Source organism: Polypterus senegalus, chromosome 1 (genome assembly GCF_016835505.1).
Source record: "Polypterus senegalus isolate Bchr_013 chromosome 1, ASM1683550v1, whole genome shotgun sequence".
Taxonomy (NCBI): domain Eukaryota; kingdom Metazoa; phylum Chordata; class Cladistia; order Polypteriformes; family Polypteridae; genus Polypterus; species Polypterus senegalus.
Genome location: NC_053154.1, coordinates 145,255,794 through 145,280,678, shown reverse-complemented (window position 1 = coordinate 145,280,678; position 24,885 = coordinate 145,255,794). Strand labels below are relative to the sequence as shown.

Genomic DNA, 24,885 nt, shown 5'->3' with positions numbered 1-24,885 from the left:
CGGATTTTTGCGGAATACAGGCTATGCCTGCATCTGCAGATGCAAGGATCAGACTCAGGACACATTCTCACACATTCAGAGGCAATCTGATATATTTATATGTGTATTGTATACACTCACAAATACTGTTTGAAGATGGGACATTCAAATTCTAAACAAAAGGTATTCAAATCTGAAATGAAACTGTTCTCTTGTGCTTGCTGTTTTATCATTTTAGCAAAATATGCTTATTACTATTCAGTTTAATTGAATTATTTTTCTACAATAGTTAATTTCAATCTGAAATCCCAGTGCATTTCAAACAGACTCAAACATGGTACAGTATATTTGTCTATTGTGCAATTAATCCAATTATAGGGTTACAGATGGCCAAAAGGCTTCCCAGCAGAACTCGACAAAAGGTAGGAATCAACCCTTGAAGGGGAAGAATAAAACAATTTGCAAAATAACCTTCAGGAAAACACAATGCTTAAGAAATAAAGGCTGGGCAACATGCCCTCAGAAACATAAGAATACAAAATTATGGTAAACATCTAAAATATTTCTAGTTACTTGTAACACTTTCATGTTCTAAGATGAAGATGAGAAAAATAGTTCATAAAGGCTGCCGATAATAAGTCATTTTTAACACCAATGAAGCTAAATTGGAGAAATAGCACTGGAAGAAATTTTTAAATGGTACAATGATAAAAATAACATTATTATTAATACTATCTTTTCAAAAGATTGTGTGTAATCTTAAAGTTCTTGTGTTCAAGTTTGTTTCACATATTCAGGTTCACTAATGAGAACTAAAAAGCTACTACCTCAGACAATGGCATTAGTGTTTATTAGTGAGCCTCTTGGCCAGGGCTCATCAGATTGATTTGATCTGGAGCCAAATGCACACAGAAAAAAGATGCATTCGGCCATGCCCCACCATATATCAAGCCTTCCTACCCCAACCAAATACACCTACACAAACAAACACACAGACATACACACTTTAAAAGGCACACTCCCTTCTTCACTCCTGGACACTATTATCCAGTCACCCACTCATTCACATCTTACACACAATACGTCAGTTCAGACCTATTCCATTTAGGTCTGTTTAAGATATGAAATCATCAAGCATTTGTTGCACTGAATTCATTCTGTTGTTATTATTATTCCAAACAGGGAGGCTCAATCATATCAATTCATATTTTTTTCTCATGAAAATCCATGGTGTTTGCACCCAATCATATAGTACTTCAAATTATGCTGCAAATACAAGTTAGCTAGCAAAAATGTACTTGTCAAAATATCTTAAGGGGAAATCTGATATCAAGAATAGTCATTTCAATAATTAATGGACTGGAACGTATGTGTTTATATTGCTACCATTCCAAAATGCTCAACTGACCTGTCTGATACACAATAAAGCAGTGAGAATCATTGTAGTGTTCAATATAAGGCACCACTATCTTCACAAACATGGCACTTCCAATGAATCGTATCCCCCACAGTTTGAGACTCAGTTCAGGAAAATGAAGCTACAATTACAGTAGAAAAACACTTACCGTTCACTAGTTCAACAAGAATGAGTATTAAGTGCTTGTCTACATGCTATATAAATACTGGCTAAGCACAATACAGCCTTTAATGATGTGGAAATATTACAAAAGTATGTTATAAGCATTTTGCCAGTGCTTGTTAGTAATGAAAATCTAATAGAGGTAGCTGTAAAAGGTACAATTGCTGCACGTCACTTCTATGTCTTGGTAGAGAATATCTAAAGTTGAGTGATAGATGGTGTCAGTCTTTCCTATCATATGCAGTATCCATTGATAAATTGATAGATGACACAGATGTAGCACATCTGTCCATTTATGTCTGATATATATTTTGATAAAGGAGAACTTTTGAAGAAGAGAATGCATATACTTGGTGGATTGGGCCGGTGGTGAAAAAGGGTGAAAGGGAGGCTGAAGGAGCACTTGTTCCTTTTGCTCTAAGTGCCACTTTCATGTCATTTGTACTCCTTGCTTATGAAGGGTAGCCCTTCCAATCATCCTACTTCTAGGCACTGACTTTATAGCTGAATGGTAAACATGGCGTGAATTGTTTCATTTTGTTATGAATCCTCTCTTGTACTGTGTTAACTGCTGAGGTTACTTAAAAGTGCCCAAGGACTATTGTGCCAAGTGAAAACAAGCAGATGATATGTGGTCAGGAACAAGCCAAAAATCAAAGCTGGGGAATCAAGAGATTGAAATGAAATGAAAGATACTGAACATGCTGCCATATTTATACTGCAAATACCAGTCCATTCAAAGATAGATGTTCCATGAGAACAAGAATAGAAACATGACAAGTCAAGTAAACAATCAAGTAAATATGAAAAAATAAGATGGTAACAAAAATCAATACCCTTAAAACAGAAACTAAAGTTAAAAATAAAGTTAGAGATGAAATCACAACATGCAAGCCCCAAAACTAAACATAACTGCATGTACAAATGATCTAATACCACAATGATGTGAATTCAACTTGTCTCTTTTAAACCTTTTGCATGTGCCCGATTTTATAGATGGCAGACATGTACTGTATATATTTAAAAAAAAAATTAATAAAACTAAAAAAAATGGTTGCAGAACAGAGAAAACTTGCATACAGGTCAAATTGGCCAGCTGGCTACTAATCGATGATCCTTCGGGTTCTTAGCCTTTTAATACCAGTTCTCATTTAGTATTGATTTTATCAGGTTAATTAGAGAAACAAGTACCTGCTTCTCCTGGAAATCCTGGTTCACCAGGCTCTCCATTTTCTCCTTTACTGCCGGGTAGACCAGGAAGCCCCTACATTGACAGAAACACAGAACATGTGCAGTTGGTAAAGGTATTTAGATTACACTGCACCATGTAGGTGGGTGGATTAGATAACAACACCTAATTATCTTTCATAGTAGTTATACTATTATTACAAAGACAAACATTATTAAAGATGAAACTTCAAACTGATGATACAGTATAACTACAATCTAACATTATACATCCTGGATGTTTCATCTATGCATAACATATGATAATTCAGTAAAGACTTTTTTTTTCAAGTGAAAAATTCTCACAAAGAACAAAATAAGTAATTAAACAGGACCAACTGCAGAACTTCTTGTCACTATATATCAGCACCATTAAGGTCTACATTCTTGTTAATGCTACTTAAGAGTCAACTCTACTTCAAGATTGTTTACATGTCTCTGCCTTATTTTCTTTCTGTGGAGGTAAAACTTTCTTATGTTTTGCACTTATTCCCCCCAGTGTTGTAATTTTATGATAAGAAAACACTGTTCTTCTATCCAAACTCTGTCTTTCAGCCAACGTGGGACCCTGGCTTAGGGTTTGTTTAGCACCGGGGTATTTGACGTTTTGACGAATAGGTCAAAGACAATGAGAATTAGCAATAGAAGCTCATCCACTCTGGTTCTCCACATTGGAGTTTCAAACGGCTGCTGCATCAGCCCTCTGATGTACAGTCTGATTGTGTATGTGAGCATGGCATTGCATCATGAAGTTTGCTGATGACACCTCCATAAGTTGCCTCATTAGCAACACTGAAAATGGTGCACACAGGAAGGAGGTAAAAGAACTGACTGCATGGTGTCATGACAACAACCTCGTTTTGAATGTCTACAGGAAAACTTAGATCATTGTTGACTTCTGGGAAAAAACAGTTACACTATGCTGCACAATGATGGCTCACCAGTAAAAATAGTAAGCACCCTCAGGTTCCTGAGTGTCCAATTTCTGGACTCCCTCTAATGGACTCTCAACATCAGTCGCATCCTAAGGAGGGCACAACAGAGACTGGTCTTCTTAAAGATGCTAAAGGGCTTTGGGTTGGAAACTAAAGCTCTGCTAAACTTTTACTTGACAGGATGCATGATGGTGTGGTTGATTAACATTTTAAACTGTTGCAAAGAAATCTCAGGGCTACATTTAAAATTATTGTCTCAGATGTTCCACAGCTCCAGGACATCTATTTCATCTGCTGTTGCATGAGGACTGAGTTGACTATTAATGAATGCTAGTCTTTCAGCTCATGCTCACTTCACACTCCTTTTGTTTATTAAATGCTAGCACCCACACTGTCTGTTTCAGAGGCAGCTTCTTATATCATTAATTTAAATTGTAAATATGCTCCATTACTATATACATTAGACAATACAAAACAATTTACAATAAAATTATTGTATTATCTTGTTTATCTTGCTCTTTTGTATTGTCTTGTCCTTTGTTGACTCTTGAACCATTTATGAGCACAACTCAATCATAACATTTACTCATTGGCTCCTAGCTTTAGAATGAGCTCATAAAACATTTAGTTTAACAAGTCTATGGAATCCAACGATTTGTATTAATCAGTATTGAAAAGACATTGTTAAGTTTTACACTGAAAGTTTGAATTAGTAAGTTTATAAAGTGGAGATGAGTGACAAAGAATTCACAAAGCAAATTTAAGTTTACATCTATAGCATATTTAGCTCAAGCCAAGCTTTAACTATAATTGCAGAATGTATCTTAAGTGTTCTGAGTTGTAACATACAGGGTGGCCAGCAGGACCTGTGTCTCCCATCATGCCTTGCAAACCTCTTGCCCCTTCGGCACCTTTGTTGCCTTTGTTTCCTTTAATGGATGGCTCCACCTTTCCTGGTGGTCCTTCAGGTCCACGTAATCCTGAAATGATAAAAATATACATTTTTTTAGAAGTAAAAGATTTTCTTCTAAAACTGTATTCAGCTGAAGTCTGGCTTTCTAAGGATACTCCTTAGATTTTTTTTTCTGGGTGGTCATCATAGGAAATACAGAAGAATAAAAGAAAAGAAGGACACATCCCTTTTTCAGGCTTGCAGAGAGCTGGAGCCTGTCCTGGCAGTATGGATTAAAAGGCTGGAACCAGCCAATCTACTGCAGTGCCTTCTTACACATACATTGACAGGGCTACTTCAAATTTTTTTTTCTAATCACCGAATGTTCACAATGAAGGACTAAAATAAAAATGTCTTGAAAAATGTCAATAAAACACATGGTAGTTTTGATGTACCATAATAACTTTGTAACAATAAGTGTTTTTGCAGATGATGAAGGTAAATATTAAAAAAGAACGGAGACTGTATGATAACTGTATTTATGAAATCTTTGAAACAGAAACCTTTATGCCTATATAATATAGTTACAGCCTTCCATCTATTCATTATGTGGATTGTGACGGATGGCCGGGGCAGATGCCCAGCCGGGATGCCCCTTCTTCATATAATCCGGGGGAACAGTCATGGGCTGCACAATATCTCCCCGGGTCGCTAGATGGCAGCCCCCCTGGGTGGCAGTGTTGCCTCAGATTCCTGCAGGGCTGCATGGGATATGGAGTCCTCCGCAGCCCTGTTGGGACCCGGGGTGAAACAAAAATATCCCCTTAAAACAACATTTGCAATGTTTAAAATAAAATGTGTAAGCAAAATCTGCACAGACCAGTATTTCAATGAAAAAACTTGTATCTTTTAATTTTTATATTCTGTCAAAGCACTGTTGAATAATCTCTTTTCAACAAATTAAAACGTGATTACAAATTTCATAAATATAGAATTTATAGGTGTTATAATAATATACCTAATGTAAACCATATAAAAGAGAATCCTGTCCATGTTTTATAAAACTATTGTAAATTGCTAATCAAAATTAGAGTTAGATAAAATGTTCATATCACACAAAAGACCTACAATATTATATTTTGATTATCAAGGCTAAACTGAACTGAAATTTCACAAAACTTAACAGGTGTTTGATTACAATAAAGGCGCCAGCACTTAACTCATTAACTGTAGTACAACTCATTTAATGTACTGTCATGTCAAGTCATTATTGTCATGTGTATATGGTACAATTAAATTCCTACTTGCATGTCTCTTCAGGACAGCTGACATACATACAATTATATACAATATGAATTTGTAAGTATATATTTATACACACTGTTTGTTATGTTACAATATTTCAATTCTTAGGAGTAAATGAGAGCAACTCTTGTTTCAGAAGAATAATTTTTTTTTTTAACAGATAATGACATTTACTTACCATTTACTCCAGGAAGTCCAGGCAGGCCAATATCACCCTTCTGCCCTTCGATTTGCATTCCAGGCCTACCAGGTGGACCAGGTTCTCCCACAATTCCTTGTATTCCAGTAGGACCTCTATCACCAATGGGTCCAGGATGGCCCGGTACACCACATGAACCAGGTGGTCCTAAATCACCTTTTATACCTGTGCAATTTAAAGTAATAAAAAATTAAGGCACACTTACAAACTACGTCAAATTATATATTCATGTTTTGTAAAGGCAATGTAGTTTAAAAACATCACCAAACATAATAAATTCAGTATATACAAATACACACACACACACAGAGTACCTTTTAAGCCAGGAGCACCTAGATCTCCAGGGAGTCGACCTGGTAAACCTACGAGGTACAATAAAAAAATATGACCCACTGTACTTAATATAATGGAATTATTTTGCTGCAACTAATCATATGGTTTTCTTGTGATTTAACAGTTTGTAACGTAAGTAAACAATAAAAGCAAAAAAGAGGTGCAAAACAGGTATATTATAATGTATGTTGTGATAGAAAATGGTATACTTATAAAGAACATAAATTCAATTCTAAGAGAGCTTAAAGGAAAGACAAAATTAAACTTCAAAAGTTAATCATTATATTCCTGTTTATGTGGTCTTCAAGCATCATTTTAAGCATTTCAGGTTTATTCTGTAAAGGATAATAAAGATGTACCTGGTTCTCCTTTTTCCCCAATTCTGCCCGGAAAGCCATCAGTTCCTTGGGTTCCCTTTTCTCCACGGGCACCTGGCATTGCAGGTTCTCCTGGGATTCCTATTATTTTAACATTGCACAAATATATATTCAAAGTAAAAAAAGAAAACAAAAAACTACTACACACATTAATCGGTGCAATTAATAAATGATACAGTAATTACTATGTGAATGTGTGTGTTTTTGAGGGCATGTGTAGGGGACTATGTTTGGACATGCTCTAGAATAACATGCATCATGTGAAGGTTTTGTTTCCACTTTGAGTTCAAACAGAAAGGAAGAGGATATCTGAACCCACAGTTCAATTTACTGTTGCCAGGTATGGCGTAACAAACTACTGAATCATGGCTTCTGCATATTGGCATATTTTTGTTGAGCTTTACAAAGTAAACAATGTAACGTGTTAATTGTAATGTGTGTGTGCAATAAATGAGGACCAGATTATTGTCAGTTATGTCCTACTAATATGTTACATACTTACTTTTTACATGACTATATTGAATGAGATTAATGGTTTAGATTTAAATATTTAATCTCAATACATGTTCAGCCCAAGTCATGGGGTTACTCAAGAGCACAGAAGGAGACATAAAAGAAAACAGTACTTTTTAATGCCTGAACATTTTTGTAATTCAGTTAATAAGTTATTAAAAGAACAACAGACTACAGAACTGGGCATTAAATTATTTTTTCTAAAAATACAATTATATTACCTATAAGTCTCTGTTCACATGAAAAGTTAATTTGTGAGCTTAGGGTATAGTGTCTTCAGTATGACAGTCACAGATTAATCCACAAAAATCTTCAGAGGACTTCTCACCACTGAAGACAGTAAAGTTTAAAATCCTAATTTTTATTATTTTTTTATTACTTTTCTTACTGCAAATCAGAGTGCTCATTAGAGTAAACATAACATGATAGAGCTGCATTCTTGGTACTTGAATAGTAGGTGACATATACCAGATCTGGAGACAATTCTTTAAAATAAACTGAACAACCATTTGTCCAAAATGTATTTTATACAAAATCTAATTGGAACTAGCAAGTTTGGAACATACCTCTAAGACCATTAGGGCCAGGAGGTCCAGGGGGTCCTGTTAGTCCGTCATTGCCTTTTGGACCTGGTTCACCTGGTACTCCTTTTGGATAAATAAAACATTAGGTTAGACCATTAAGTACAGTGCACTGTATATTAAATTCAAGTAAAATATCATGATGACAACAATTTAGGTGTAAGAAGGAAAACATTAAAAATTAAATTATTCAGGCAAATTGTTAACATGTTGTGGTAGTGTGGATGATGATGATTTATATTTTTTTGCCATATTATGTCATAATGTATTTAAGGTAGTGGTTAAAATGAGAAAAAGTACAATAACTCAGCTTTGGGGATTAATTTGCAACATTCTGCAAAAAATGAAAATGTATCAGTCACACTGCCTGTAATAAGTATTCTTATTCTTGTCCTAACAGCCATACATTCCACTATTTGTATGTAACATAAGGTATAATACAGTACTAATAATAAAATTGTATTTTCTTTGTGGGGAGCAGCAGGTTTTTCTTCATTATGTTCACGTGATGAAGAGAAAATTCCCAATTAGAAAATGCTTCCTCGATTTATAGTAGTAATTTTATTCTTTGAGGAATGTGGTTATTTATTTTATTATTTATTATATACACACAATGTAATGATTTGTTGTAGGCCAAAATGTTATGCAGTACATAGGATATTATGGTATAAACAATATGATCCTGGGATATTTAGGAAATTTGTAAACCACATTACCATCTTGGCTTTGTTTAGGGTGGATAACATAGACCTGACTGTTTTAAACTTCATGGTGGCAGCAAAAATGAAGAGAACTGTGGACTGGCTGCAAGTGTGATTCCATGATCGTGTCACACAACTAATGCAGTTTTGCCATTAATGATTGTAACAGTGCACATTAGAGAGGTATTTGAAAACATTGTCACCTTTTCCTTTTTTTCATTTACAAGCACATCATTCTTTTACTAACTAAAACTTCCTGTATGCTTTGTGATTATTGTTAAGGCAAGCATCACATTTCCACCTTCATACAAAACGGATCTGAACATTAAATCGCTATTTTATTTGTGCCTTTCACAGAGCACATTGTCACAAGGTACTTCATCATGGAGTATATTTTTGTGATAAATTAATCATCAAACCATTCTCCATAAATACCATAAGCTAGTCTCCTCATAAATATTTCTGGTGGATGATGCAGAATTGTTTAAAGTCCCAAACTGTTTTTCAGGAATGTAAGAGAAAATTAAATTGGGCATTTTCAAGTTCATCTCCTTTTGCCATGTACTCCCAAGAAAGAGTTATATTAAATAGACACTACTGTGTTTTTCTTTATTAGTCAGGTGCACTTCTATAGAAGGGTGGTTCGGTACATAGTTATCCCTAACCACTCCTACTAAGGGTACTGAATGTGTGCATCCCAGTAATGAAACTTACAGAATTTGAATTGGAGATAAATTAAAGTCAGGAGCCAGGAGAGTCGAAAACCAGGAAGTCAATTTTACTAACCAGAAACAAAAGTCTAAAGGGAATAACGAGAAAACTCAACACCAGACAAAGCTATAAAGAATCACATTATTAATGGATTAATACAAATCAATCACACTAGTAATAAAAGTGTTGTGTCAATGACTACAGAAGCCATGACTTCTGAAACCATAATCTGCGGTTACACCTTCATGACAGAACTCATGAAATGGTGGTGCTCGCATACAAAAACAAAAATGGAATGTGATAATGCCAAGTAATAAAGTAATACTACTTTACAATGAATGATTAGTATTTTTTGAGTTGAAGACAGACTCTTGATCAACAAATGAGTCAGATCTTCAATTCAAAAACTTAAACCCATGAGGCTTTAGTTTCTTGCTTATGATGTGCACTGATTATTCCGGTAGTCTCTGTTTAAGAATATTTTAATAGACAAAAACATAAGAGGATTAAAGAATTTTAAGTAATAAAAACTAATTCTAATATACTATTGTTATGTAATGACCATGTAAAATCCTGTTATGAATTCCTTGCCATCTAGTTTAGATGTTCTAAATTTAGGGGTTAGAATTTGGTGCAGACTAAATGATTTATATCTATATCCTGATGAATTAAAACACTGAAAAATGTGTGTATTTACACTTCCAAATGACAATAAAAAGCTTGAACTGTAACATATGAACATGAGAAGAATATTACTAAAAATATTTTAGCATTCAGATAAAGGTAAAGGCTTGCCCCTAACATGATCAAATTGTTCTATGAAGGATTTTGATATTTTCATTGTGTCATATTTTATTTTCTAAGTGGCAAAAATGAACTTTCCCCCCAAAAAAGAACATATATTATGTAAATCAGTCTTTAGTTTGAAATCTAAAATATATATTATGGATTTACTTTTCATTGGTAGAACTATTGATTTTTCCCATAACTTTTTTTTCTTTTTTAATATTTTGTTTATTTTATTAAAATCAAATAACATTTCATATAAGCAAGTCAAGTTTAAAAAAACTATGTTTGAAACAAATCAACCCCGACCAAAGAGAAAGAGAGCCAGGCTAGCAAAGTACTCTTGAACTCATGGACATCACCAGATGCTGGGTTTCCTCCTTTTTAATGCTCTGCCAGGCCTTTACTGCAGCAGCTTTCAGTTGCTCTTTGTTTGTGGGCCTTTCTGTTTGAAGTTTAGTCTTCAACAAGTGAAATGCATGCTCAATTGGGTTAAGATCAGGTGACTGACTTGGCAATTCAAGAATTTTCCACTTCTTTGCTTTAATAAACTTCTGGGTTGCTTTGGCTGTATGTTTTGGGTCATTGTCCATCTGTATCATGAAACGCCGCCCAATCAATTTGACTGCATTTAGCTGGATTTGATCAGACAGTATGTCTCTGAACACCTCAGAATTCATTCGGCTGCTTCTGTCCTGTGTCACATCATCAGTAAACACTAGTGTCCCAGTGCCACTGGCAGCCATGCACGCCCAAGCCATCACACTGCCTCCACTGTGTTTTACAGATGATGTGGGATGCTTTGGATAATGCGCTGTTCTACGCCTTCTCCATACTTTTTTCTTGCCATCATTCTGGTAGAGGTTGATCTTGGTTTCATCTGTCCAAAGAATGTTTGTCCAGAACTGTGCTGGCTTTTTTTAGATGTTCTTTAGCAAAGTCCAATGTAGCCTTTCTATTCTTGAGGCTCATGAGTGGCTTGCACCTTGCAGTGCACCCTCTGTATTTACTTTCATGCAGTCTTCTCTCTATGGTAGACTTGGATATCGATATGCCTACCCCCTGGAGAGTGTTGTTCACTTGGTTGGCTATTGTGAAGGGGTTTCTCTTCATCATGGAAATGATTCTGCGAACATCCACCACTGTTGTCTTCCGTGGACGTCCAGGTCTTTTTGCGTTGCTGAGTTCACCAGTGCTTGCTTTCTTTCGCAGGATGTACCAAACTGTAGATTTTGCCACTAGTAATATTGTAGCAATTTTTCAGATGTGTTTTTTCTGTTTTCGCAGCTTAAGGATGGCTTCTTTCACCTGCATGGAGAGCTTCTTTGACCGCATGTTGTCTGTTCACAGCAAAATCTTTCACATGCAAGCACCACACCTCAAATCAACTCCAGGCCTTTTATCTGCTTAATTGATAATTACATAACGGCGGACTTACCCACACCTGCCCATGAAATAGCCTTTGAGTCAATTGTCCAATTACTTTTGCGCCCCTGAAATGAAGGGATTGTGTTAAAAAATGTTTTAGTTGCCTCACATTTTTATGTAATCGTTTTGTTCACCCCACTGAATTAAAGCTGAAAGTCTCCACTTCAACTGCATCTGAGTTGTTTCATTTAAAATTCATTGCCGTAATGTACAGAACCAAAATTAGAAAAAAGTTGTTTCTGTCCAAATATTTTATTTCCATTAACACTAGAATCCCTGAAGTCTACAAACATTCTTGAATAAAAGCACGCTTGTTTGTTATACCTTTTGAGGAAATGTTCTTTGATATTTGGACTTCAGTCTTCACACATTATACACTTCAACATTTTGTTGTTATTACTATAACATGAAAATAATTCTGTTTTAGTTATGTGTTCAACATTTCTCGTGTTGCCCGTCATCCTACATTTACATAGATCATTGTAGAATATATTATTTATCCTATAAAATTCCAGACACCTAACTCCCAGATATACAGGCTTCAGCTGTGAGAATTTTGTGTCCTCATTGGGGGATGTGTGAGCAGGCTGCCTGCTGTCAGTGCTGATTCACACATTTGCAAAACAAAGACGCTGATGATGAGGTGCGAGGGAATTTAAGGTGGTCTGGCATTACGAATATTTTCATAGGCTTCATAGGCTTCTAGTCTTAAAATACTGAAATTAACATTAGAATGCATCAGACAGTCTCAAAATTGAGACAGATATTATTATTTGCAAAGGTACCATATGAGAAACATGTCATAAGATTACAGGACGTAGATATTTAATGCGGAAGCTTAGACCATTTGAAATGATTTAAATATATTCTGGGAATATTAATTGAACCCAAAAGGAGCAATGTTGAGCTGAGCATTTTCTCAAGCTTTAACTTTTAGACTGGTAAATGTTTATCTTTCATACACAGTGAAGACAGCAGGCACAATCACATCCAATTGTGTAATATAAAAACTGGCAAGAACCAAGTGACGTCCTTGTGTGATGGCTACTATAACTTCTATTTATATATTTGTCACTTTGTAAGTAGCTTAAATAAAGTTATTTTCAAATACAGTAATCCCTCGCTATATCGCGCTTCGACTTTCGCGGCTTCACTCCATCGCGGATTTTAAATGTAAGCATATCTAAATATATATCATGGATTTTTCGCTGGTTCGGATTTCTGCGGACAATGGGTCTTTTAATTTAAAGTACATGCTTCCTCAGTTTGTTTCCCCAGTTGATTTCATACAAGGGATGGTATTGGCGGATGGCTTAGAAGCTACCCAATCAGAGCATGTATTACATATTAACTAAAACTCCTCAATGATATACGATATGCTTCCCCGAGTGGATTGTTTACTTTTCTCGGTCTTTCTCTGACATTCTCTGCGCCTGACGGAGGGGGTGTGAGCAGAGGGGCTGTTTGCCTAGAAGATATGGATGCTACTCTAAGAAATGCTGCTTTATCGCGGTGGCCCAAAAGCACGTATTGATTTTTTGATTGTTTGCTTTAATCTCGCTCTCTCTCTGACGTTCTCTGCTCCTGACGGAGGGGGTGTAAGCAGAGGGCTGTTTGCACAGAGGCTGTTTGTTTAGAAGATACGGAGGCTACTCTAAAAAATGCTGAAAGACTACCTTCACATTGCTCCCTTCTTTGCGGCTGCTTTATCGCGGTGCTTATACTTAAAAGCCCAACAGCACGTATTGATTTTTTGTTTTTCTATCACGCTCTCTCTATCTCTCTGACATTCTCTGCTCCTGACGGCGCTCGTTTGAAGAGAAGATATGTTTGCATTATTTTAATTGTGAGAAAGAACTGTCATCTCTGTCTTGTCATGGAGCACAGTTTAAACTTTGGTAAGGGTGTTACTTCATGTCTAGAGGGTTCTAATAATGTTAACAGTGTGGGAGAGTTTATAAGGGCTTAAAATATATAAAAATAACCATACAAACATATGGTTTCTACTTCACGGATTTTCACCTATCGCGGGGGGGTCTGGAACACAACCCCCGCGATCGAGGAGGGATTACTGTAGAATGTCGGTAATTCTGCAACTGTTTCATGTCATGAAATTTTCTAACTCATTGAATCCAGACCAGGTTCATGGGGGGAGCCAGAGCCTAACCTCATTAGCATAAGGCACAAGGCAGGAACAAACTCTGAATCAGTCCATCGCAGGGCAAATACACACACCCAATACACACTAGTGCCAATTTACCATTGCAAATTCACTTAACCTGCATATGTTTATACTGTGGGAAGAAAGCATAGTACTGGTACAAAACTCATGCAGACATGAAAAGAATATACAAACTCCACACAGGGAAGGGCTGGGATGTGAACAGGCAGCAGGGCTACCATTGTGCAACTGTGATGCCCAAACTGTTGAATAAACTGGAAAAGCAAAACAAAAGCTAAAAAAATTAACATGAAAAAGTAAGTAAGCATAAAACCTGGTCTTCCTGGAATTCCATCTTCTCCTCTCAGCCCAGGAAGGCCAGGAAGTCCTGGAATACCGGATTGTCCTGGGGACCCTCTATCTCCTATTGCCCCCTCTATTCCTGGGATTCCTCTGTTACCCTATTATAATAAATTCAATACATATAAAAGTGCATATAATTTTGCAGAGAATGAATTGCTACTTTTTCAGACAAAAAACTAATTTTGTTCAGAAATCAATCTCAGTTGGTTACAAAGAGGATACCAATAAAAATGCAATTAATTCAATCCTTAAGTTAGTATGCTCATTACTTATTATCATACCTTCAACCCTGGAGGTCCAGGGATGCTGCAACCATGTGGTCCTTGCTCTCCCTTATCTCCTTTAGTGCCAGTTATGCCTTGTAAACCTGCATGGCCTGGAGCACCAATACTTCCTGCCTCTCCCTTCTCTCCTTTATAGCCTGTAGAAAGGAAATTTATAACAGCTTTAGACAAAATTTTATCCATATTGTATCATTTAGGTTGAAAATGCAGTGGTCAAGCAAATAGTTACACATTGTAAACTATAAGGTTTTACAGTATATAAAACTAACCACAAGGCCTCTCTGATTACTATGCAAAAGTAATAGATCAAAATATTAACACCTCTTGTAAAATTACTTTATTAAATTTACAAAACTAAAAATTAAATTCTGAAATCTAAGCCAATTGCTTGACGCATAAGCAATTATATTATGTTTGTGAAACAATTCCCTTGAGTGAGATGCACAGCCCATACTGAACATAACTTAATACAAACAGTTCTGTATTTATCAAAGTCAACATTTATATATTGTCTCACATTCCTTCAAAATAGCCATAACAAGATCTTGATTTCAATTTACTATTTCGTTCTACATTTGAGATTATTATAGTCTTGAAACACTAACTTTACCTTAAAAAGCACAACCTTTTACAGTATGAACAAACCTGTTCCAACTTTTATTCTATTCTCAGCCAAGAAGGTTTAAAGGAAGACTCCACCAAAAAATGATTATTTTATATGTTACTTACCCCTTGTAGTCTTTAATGATGGCCATGAAATATTTTTAATCTCTTGTTTTTGTGGAGAATAGACATAACAAAACTTCTGATAGAACATAACCCAGTAGTGAGCAAACAATATCAAAAATGTCCATGAATAAATCTTACGTTACTTATGTCACATAATCCACCTGTGAAGTCATCCAGTCGTATCCTCACAATGGGCAATGGGTTTTTTAGGCAGTATATTGTTAAACGAATACTGTAACTTTGGAAAAAGAAAGCAGTCCACAAACAGGAAGCCTCTTCACACGGGATCACATTTTTGAATTGAAGATCCTCCTCGCTCCCTCACTCATTGGTTAATTAGTCAAAAGTCCTGTCTTCAATGCTCACAACATCCCAAACATATATAGTTTTAATAAAATATTGTTGAACAAACACTCTCATGAACAAAATTGAACATACTCAAATACAGAAGAGTATTTGAACTAAAACCCATTCTGCATGAAAACATAAAAATATTTTTTCTCGGCTATCACTACAAACTACACAGGGTAGGCAACATAAAAAACATTTTTAGGTGGAGTATTCCTTGCTATAGGCCAAGAAACTTTAAAAAAAAATAAAGATCAGAAAATGTAAATTCTATTAAAAAATTGCATATTTAGGACACAACAATACACAGCCACTGATAACATGTCCCTAGTAATGGACAAACTACATCAAATAGGGAAAACCTTTTGACTTTGTTCAGCACACTTCAAAAAAAGCATTTCATGCTGAAACTGAATTTTTCATGATTAAAGCCCTAAAACCTCCTTTAGATAATAACAGAAACATTTATTTATGGAAAAATAACATTTTAAGTTGTGCTGAATCATAACATGAGTCAGAGTACTTAATAAAATGACATAGCCACTGGGATACCATGCCAGTTCTACATGAACAAGCATTTAGAGTCATTCTTCAAAAACAGCAAAACACCACTTACTAAAGCATCAACAACTCAGCCTTCCATTAAAATAATATACTTATCTCATGTTCCTCTCATTTTTGCAAGGGTACAATTTTCATAAATTATGTTAACTAGCAGTCAGATCTCAGAGATAGCAGGTCCACATCCAGAGTTGGATATGTTTCTGACTGCTTAACCTTTAAACACTGATGTTTTGCTTATAAGGCATTTCAAAATGTATTATTTCTTCATAACATATTTTTGAATTGATTAATCACAAATTAATTATTTGAATGGGTTACCTGGAATTCCCATTTCTCCAGAGCTGCCTGGTTCTCCTGGAAATCCAGGAACTCCTGTATTTCCTGGTAATCCCGGATCTCCTAGTGGACCTGTTGTAGAATAAAAATAATAAAAAGTAAGAGTCTACCAAAAGATATGCAGCTAATTAAAGATACTATGCTCAGATGGAGAACTAATACGTATGGTATTATTATCCATTTCTAAACCTGCTTTTTAATGGTCAGGGTTGGGAACTATTGAAGGTGTAATGAAAATAAGTCAGGCACAGTAAGAAAGAAACAAACTGAAAGTTACTTGTGAGAAAAAGGTACTGCATCTTTTTGTTGTGTGGTAAATGCAGTCATTGACTTAAGCAAAGAGGAAAAAATTAAGCCATCTCAAAAACTGTGATTTTAGCTATTTAGTAATACTCCAAAATTACTTCTGCAGAGGACAAAGCTGCCAGGATGTGCTATTTTATTATACAATAATATATTTGAATAAAGAAAAAAACTGACAATTTACATACCGGGGCTAGCTTGAACACTTTTTCATTGGGCTTATAGCAAGTTTTGGCTTGGTCCGTGAGTTGAAACTTAAGAAAATACCACTACAGGGGAACTATATTTTTCCAATAATAATTATAATTTATCATGAAGGTTTTCAGACTACTAAAGTATCTAAGTATGAGAGAGATACTCTGATAGCAGGTGAGATCCTACACATGTCGGCATGGAAGTAGGAGTGGTGCATCCTATATATGTGCTATGTGCTCCAGAAAGGCAACAGACAGAGGCAAATGCAGTATATAAAAAAAGGAGAATGGCAGCTCTAGGAAAGCTTGAAATGTTTCCTGAATGTTAGACACAAAATCTTTTAACTAGGAGAAGTCAAGGGCAGAAATGTATGGGTGTCAAACTCAGTTTTATTGAGGGCCAAAAACAGTGCATTTATCCAATACAGGCTGAAATCAGTGATGGATTTACAGGTCATTGGGCTCTATGAAGGCACACAGAGATGATTATTTTAGGGGTCTATTATTTATTTTAGCAGGATAGAAAATGGACACTATAACCTAACAATATTAATTTAGATTTCATATGCAATCAATGATTTACATGTTTCAGTGGATCTTAAACTCAGTCCTGTTAAGCCCATGTGGCTGCAGGTTTTTGTTCTATTCAAGTTCTCTTCTTTAATTGGACTCCTAGTCAAATGAAGCAAGCTGTTATATCTCTGTTTTTAAGTACTGGGGTCAATGTAGAAATAATTATACTTAGTTTGGTAATTTATTTATAAAAATATTCAAGCACGTATGTATGTTACCTGGGGATCATTTAGTTGTCTTTGTTTTTGTTACAGTTTTCATTCTCCATTATTTACTAATGAACATGTTAGCAGGGCTGACGCTGAAGCAGTTTTAGCCTTTCAGCATTCGGTGCTGTAAAACTGGTGGGAACAAAAACTTGCAGCTCCATGGAGCCGCCAGGACTGAGTTTCAGAGCTACTGGTATAGCAAAGTAATTTTCCGTAACAGTTAATTGACTGCAACTCCAGTCATGTCACAATCATAGACCGCTATGCTGTTTATATCTGTAAAATTAATCTAGTAAACATTTATTATCATTACAGTACTATTAGATTGAACTATATCAACCAAAGACTAGTGTCTGGCTAAGATGCGTACACAAGATTATTGCTTTTATTTAAATATACAATTTTGATCAACAATTTATCAAAGTGATTTATAGATATTTATTAAAATATTGTGAAGTGTTTAGTGCCATATTTTTTTGGCTTTTTCTTTTGAGAAAAAGATAAATTAGGTTTATCAGAACTTTAAGATAATACATGGATTCTACTGTTCACACAATAATGTGTTTTAAGTCAAATCATTGTGAGTCTACGGAATTACAACAATTATTCAGAAAATACTCTTGCACATCGAAACAATTAATTGATACTGGCAGGTGAAACACTGCATAAATGCTAGAATAAACGCATTTATTTCTTTCTATTATAAAAAAAAAAATCTTGAAAGGAGACGAGACATGATTTTCTCAGAAAGACACTTATATATCCCACGGGAAAGAGATTTAACCACGCCAGGGGCCGGAAATAAAGGACAAAGAGTAGATGACAAAGTAGAACGTTGTAAAGAATTCAAAAATGTTGGCACGGTACACATGCAGAGCAGGTCAGAGATAATGGAAGTACGAAAATTCGAAAGTCTCAAAAAAAGAATAGTAAAGATCGCATTAGCACAAACAAACGGAAATTTTTACTTGGTGAAATAACAGAACAGTGAAAAGAGATTGAATATATTGTTCAGAATTAAACTTTAAGTCAGAGACTTGTAGATCGTCTAATTTGTGTTGCCAGTGAGAATTATAAGATTCCAAATACGCTGGAGTGGTATATAGTCCCACGAGTTTGTGACTTTTGCCATTAGATTCTTTCAAGTCACGCCCTACTTACAAATATTTTCAAACAAGACCACAGTCATCTAACCTCAGTCGTGTGAATGATTTTGTCAGACACACTTCCTGCACTCTCAGCTCTTATAAATTTTATCAGGACAATAACTTTATAAGTTCTAGATGACACGTCAAAGACAAAGTGAAGAAGAAAGAGCATGGACAAACATTCGAGAAAGTCGTTTTATTTATTAAGTTCAAGTTTATTGTCATGTGCACAGTAAGGAAACATGTTTCCCTGTACAATGAAATTCTTTCTTTGCTGTCCACACCAAATGACAAAACCAACGTATAAAGATAAACATAAATAATAAGTAGCAGATAGATAATAAGTAACAGAGGCAGCATAAAGTATAAAAACAGAACTTCCTTACAAAAGTTGAGCAGGTTTTATATCGAAATTCTACGCGTAATGGTCATAACTGGAAGCTGTTTTTCTCCATTTACTGTAATGGAGATGAGCTTCAACGCCGTGGGGGCGGAGTTTCGTGTGACATCATCACGCCTCCCGTAATCACGCAGTACATAGAAAACCAGGAAGAGCTTAAAAAAGCCGTGAAGAAAACATGCATTATATAATTGAGAAGGCAGCGAAACAATAAGAAGCGGCGAGTGACATATACAACCATATTCATGAGTTCTGCTACGGGAACAAAGCACGATGTAAACCTACACTTTAAATTAAGTTCATAGACAGGCTGCCGCTGGCGTTTGTAATTTAGTGCCTGCCCATATAAGGCCGTCCGTCAGCGGCAATCCAATAGCAAACTGCCACGGGTAAATATTCACGGGTGAAGGACTGTGCTTATGGAGAGGAAGATGAGATGGTCAGGGTGGTGTTTGACACAAACTCAGCGAAACTGCGAGAAAGTTTTAAGTGCCAGGACTAAGGTAACATTAAATACAGCCATGGACATAGCGAGATGGCACCAGCACAGCTGGGAACCTTCGATGCATGTACACCGAGTGGCTCACGTGAACTGATGCAGTGCACAGATAAAAGCAACAGTTCCAAAGAGCTGAACAAAAACCGAATTACACAATTGAAAAGGCAGCAAAAAATATGAAGCGTCTGATAAGCATATTCATAAATCCAGCTACTGCGGAAACAAAGCACACGGTGGAAAAAGTCAATGTCCCGCTAAAGGAAGACAGTGTAAAAAAAACCGTGCATGCAGTGTGTCAGGTCTCAGATAAAGAAGAAGACGAGCTGTTTATTGATGCAGTAAGAAACGAATCAATGAAAGAAACCTGTCATCTTTACAACGATTGACAAACACGGAATGTAACTTGAACACAACACATCCTACAAATACGAACCTGATTGAAAGAAATAATGATAATCAAATCCTTGATGACAGCAACACTCAGTAACACTCACAAAACAAATACTGTATATTGACAGTCATGTTACGTTATTTTTAAAATGTTCCCTTTTCTTTTCTAGCTTTTTAAACACACTACTTCTCGCTGCGATGCGGGTATATATATATATGTATATATATATATCCCATCTACATACTCGAATAATGGATACTTTATTCACCATCAATGATTGTTTTGGTAAAGCCATACTCAGTGTATTCATTAGATGAACGGTAAAAAGTAAGAGCGAGGGAGGATGACTTATTGAGGCATGCAAGCAAAACCACAATAGCACGCGGGCTCGATGTACGAAAAAATACATCTTTTCAAGTTCTATTTACTCCATATGTGTCAAACTCAAGGCCCGCAGGCAACATCTGGCCCGGCGTGTAATTATATCCGGCCCGAGATCATTTTATATACTGTATTATTGTTATTAATGGCCGGGGATATGAAGCACTGGTAACACAATAAACTACAGATCCCATAATGCAGGGCTTCAGCTGCCTTGCGAACACTTACGCGTCACCGCGTCTCTTCAGTCGTTTCCTTACTTTGCGAAGGAAGCAGCTTTTCAGAGCTTCTGCACTGTTTTATAAACGAACGATATATAAGAAAGTCCTTTTTCCTTGCTTCGCCAGCAAGCAGCCTTTTATTTAATCCACGGGTTCTCCACTGTTTCATTGTTCATTTATTACGATTTTTATAGTTATTGTGTAGGTTTTATTTAATCCACGGGTTCTCTTCTGTGTTCACTGCGGTGTCTTCTTTCGTTTATGAGCTTGCCAAGGAAGCAGCTTCGCAGCTTCTGCACTGTTTTAAAACGAGCGACATATAAGAAAGTGCTTTTTCCTTGCTTCACCAAGCAACCTTTTTATTTAATTCACGGGTTCTCTTCTATTTTATTGTTCATTTGTTACGATTGTTACAGTTATTGTGTAGGTTTTATTTAATCCACGGGTTCTCTTCTGTGTGTCACTGCGGTGTCTTCTTTCGTTCTGACCTTAAGAAGTATAAAGTGTAATTGTGCAGGTAGGTGTGTGATGGACAAGTCAAATACAATTGTGTGAAGTAAACAGAATGAGGTGGCCCCATGGTTATAAACTCCAGTCAGTTATTCAGGAGTCTAATGGCCTTGGGAAAGAAAGATTTCTTTAGCCTGGCAGTCCTGCATTTCATACGTCTATACCTCCTTCCTGAGGGTAGAAGTGTGAACAGTTCGTGTTTGGGGTGGGTTGGGTCCCTGAGGATCGAGGCAGTTCTCCTGCAGACTCTGCAGTTGTAGATGCTGTGCAGAGAGGGCAGTGGGGTCCTGGTGATCTTCTCAGCAGTTTTTACCAGTCTCTGCAGGCATTTGCAGTCCATAGCAATAGTGTTGCCATACCACACGGTGATGCAGCTGATCAAGATGCTCTCAACAATGCAGCTGTAAAAGTTTCTGAGGATCTTAGTCAACATACCAAACTTCCTCAGCCTCCTCAGAGAGTACAGCTGCTGTTTTGCCCTCTTGATCAGTTGTGTGGTGTTAAAAGTCCAAGTGAGGTCCTCACTGTAGATGCCCAGGTTTTCAATGCTGCTCACCCTTTCCACTTCAAGCCCTCAGATGAACAGTGGCCGGTGAGGTCTTCTCTCCTTCCTCATGTCCACTATCATCTCCTTTGTCTTGTCTGTGTTGAGGGTGAGGTTGTTGTCCTCACACCATGACACCAGACTGTCCATCTCCTCCTGTAGGCTGCCTCATCCCCATCAGTGATGCATCCAATCACTGCGGTATCATCTGCAAACTTCAGGATGATGTTATCTTTGTGGGAGGCGACACAGTCATGGGTGAACAGGGTGTAGAGGATGGGCCTGAGGACGTATCTCTGTGGGGTGCCTGTGTTTGTGATAATGGTGGCTGAAATCTTATTACCAATCCTGACAGACTGGGGCTTGCCAGTCAGAAAGTCTAGGAGCCAGTCACAGAGGGTGGGGTGCAGGCCAAGTGCAGACAGTTAAGTACCGTAGTGATATGTTTAATTTCTTTTGTAAAGAACACACAACTACTTTATCTAAACGTTTATTTGTGTTCAATTGCTAAAATTTCTGGACTTAATTAGTATTTGTAAGTTATAGTGGAAGGTACAATGTTTTTGACTCTTCTACTGTAAATGTGCTGCACAACCACTTGTAAGATGCATTTGATAACAGTTGTGGTAGCAGGTCCGAACACAGACAGGCGGACATGTCAATGTCACCCAACACATGTTTATTTAACATATTTACATTGCACACACAAACCCCAAAGTCCTGGCCACAACACAATGCCTCACTTCTTCAGGCCACCTCCACTCCTCTCCACCAAGCTCTGTCCTTCTCCTCACCCGACTCCAGCCTTGAATGAAGGGAGGCGGCCCCTTTCATAATCACCCGGATGTGCTCCAGGTGCTTCCTGGCAATCTTCCACTGGCACTCCCCAGTGTGGCCTGCCCACTGCAGACTGAGGGATATACAAATGTAGAAGAAAATCCACCTTAGTAAATGTACAAGTGTCTGGGTGTCTGTCTGGTTGCTATGTGTCTGTCATTCCAACAGATGGCCCATCACCAACATTAACTCTGCTTTTGAGAATCCCATACCAAACGGCATATAGCAGAGACATATGGATTGCATTTGTCATTCCAATAGATGGCATGTCACAAACATTTGTAGTAATGAATTTTATTACTACAAATGTTTGTACTGTACCATATGTAGGAATGAGAAATGCAATGCACTTTAGTACTACATGCATTATAAAATACATTACAATGCAAGTGTTAATTAAGAGGATATAAATTGATTACTTAGATTTCAACCTGCCCTTGATGGGTAGCACTGCTAGCACTAATATAATGTAATAACAAGTATATTGTATAAATTTTAAGCTCATAGAAACTATCCAGAATGTGTGTACTAGTAAGAAGATGTGAAATGGGCACTTGGGACCTTGCTGTCAGCATGTTATCATGTTTAGCCAAAAGTAGCTTTACTGACAATTAACAAAACCATTGGAAATGATCACTTGTCCAATTTCAGCAGATGTAACTATTGTCAGTTTTTCAGATACCAAGGCACTGTACAAAAGAAAAGATTTTGAGAGTACAACAGAAACAGTTTGGTATGGGAGACAGTGGGTGTAGGTGATATGTGAGTGAAAGTTTTGAAGATGCTACTAGAAATCAAGCTGTCAGCAGACAAAAGTAACAGCGCCACCTGCAAAATGTTCTAAAATGCACCCAAATGGAGATATGTTAACAGGTAAAGTGTTGACTACTGGCTTCATTTTCTAACCTTGTCTTTTCTCATAAAATTTTTCTGACCTCTCACTGAAGTCAGTACCCATCCAGGTTCTTTTGGATTCTAACTTTAGTCAGAAGTGTTAAAAGGTTCAGTAATATATGTGCTCATTCAGATTAAATCATGCCCTTTATTCCCTGAAACCATTATGCATTTGAAAATAAGAATAATAAATGTTTATAGGGTTGAAAAGCACGATGTAATAACTGTAATTTATTATCACTGCAACCACAAATATCAACATTTCTGGCAGTGTTTCAACATTACGATTATTAAATGACTCCCAAGTTCTGATCACAAAGCCCATAACAGCAACAGACAGCACATTGCTGTTTTTCACAACCCATAACAGCATAACAGAGAACATTGCTTATCATTACTGCCCAAAACTTCAGGTAAGAAACTGAGAACACATTGGTGATCACTTTTCATAGTCTAAAACAGCAGGAAACATACAGCACATTGCTGATGAATGCACAGTTTCTCTTAGATGTTCTCCTTTCTCTCTCTTATCCTCACCTGAAGGAAAATGAAACAGACTTTCTGTTCCACTGAAGCCTGCATTAGTATTTTAGATTAGAAAGGGTTATTAGAAGAGCAACATTGTTCTTACTTCACTCAATACGATTTCTGACACTGGAGCTCTGTGCCAGAAACGGCAATCGAAAGAGCCACTGTTGTGTCAATCTGTTTTATTTTTGAGAGTGCAGAGAGAGCTGCTTTACACAAGTATGTGGATGGAAGCATTGAGATGATGCATCTTGCAAGTCTAGAGGTGCCCTGCCAATTTCCAAAAGTCCAAAACATCTTTCATTTAAAACTGACACTAAAGTTCATCTGAGCCCTTTAACTCTGCAAACTCCAGTTCAAGCTGCACAAGTCCAAGATGATCACTTATTTGCTTCATTTTATCAGTGGATTTTACATAAGCAGAAAAATACTGCCTTGGTTCTTGAAGGCACAGAATCTTGATTTGTAGTTTTGCATGAACTGTGCTAGCACATCACAGAACTGTGACTGACAAGATGAGGCAGCATCCGCATACATCACCATCACTTTCTGCACAATGGGGAAGAACCGGTAATCAGAACCATGGATACTGTGTTCGAGTAGATACAATTTATCATAAAATCCTCTGACAGCTACGTATACTGTAGTTCCTACACTGTCTTGTTTCTTCCCTGCAAGTTGAGATTAAGCTTGTTTAAGTACTGTGTTATGTCGTACAGGAAAGCAACACAAAATTCCTACTTTTTGTCATCAAAAAAAGAAAATCGGAAAGTCTCCCCTTGGCCGACAATAAAGGCTTTCAGTGGTTCAAGCAGGTCCATGAAATGTGCAAGCAGACGTCCTTTATATAGCCATCTAATCTCAGTGTGCAATACCAAATCCTTGTAGTGAGTGTGAAACTCTTCAGATAGCAGCTTAAAGT

The 24,885-nt window shown here is 36.7% G+C and overlaps 1 protein-coding gene across 1 annotated transcript in view; it reads right to left on the bottom strand.

The window, feature by feature from the left end:
* The window catches only part of LOC120533090 (collagen alpha-5(IV) chain-like), a 224,616-nt gene that overhangs the window by 15,651 nt on the left and 184,080 nt on the right, over positions 1-24,885 (bottom strand). Inside the window, exons 36-44 of the mRNA XM_039759763.1 lie at positions 16,314-16,403; positions 14,352-14,491; positions 14,042-14,168; positions 7,906-7,986; positions 6,809-6,907; positions 6,431-6,478; positions 6,096-6,281; positions 4,570-4,700; positions 2,750-2,822 (exon numbers count right to left, since the gene is read on the bottom strand). Coding sequence (XP_039615697.1) covers positions 2,750-2,822; positions 4,570-4,700; positions 6,096-6,281; positions 6,431-6,478; positions 6,809-6,907; positions 7,906-7,986; positions 14,042-14,168; positions 14,352-14,491; positions 16,314-16,403 — 975 coding nt within the window. The remainder of the gene's footprint in view (positions 1-2,749; positions 2,823-4,569; positions 4,701-6,095; positions 6,282-6,430; positions 6,479-6,808; positions 6,908-7,905; positions 7,987-14,041; positions 14,169-14,351; positions 14,492-16,313; positions 16,404-24,885) is intronic.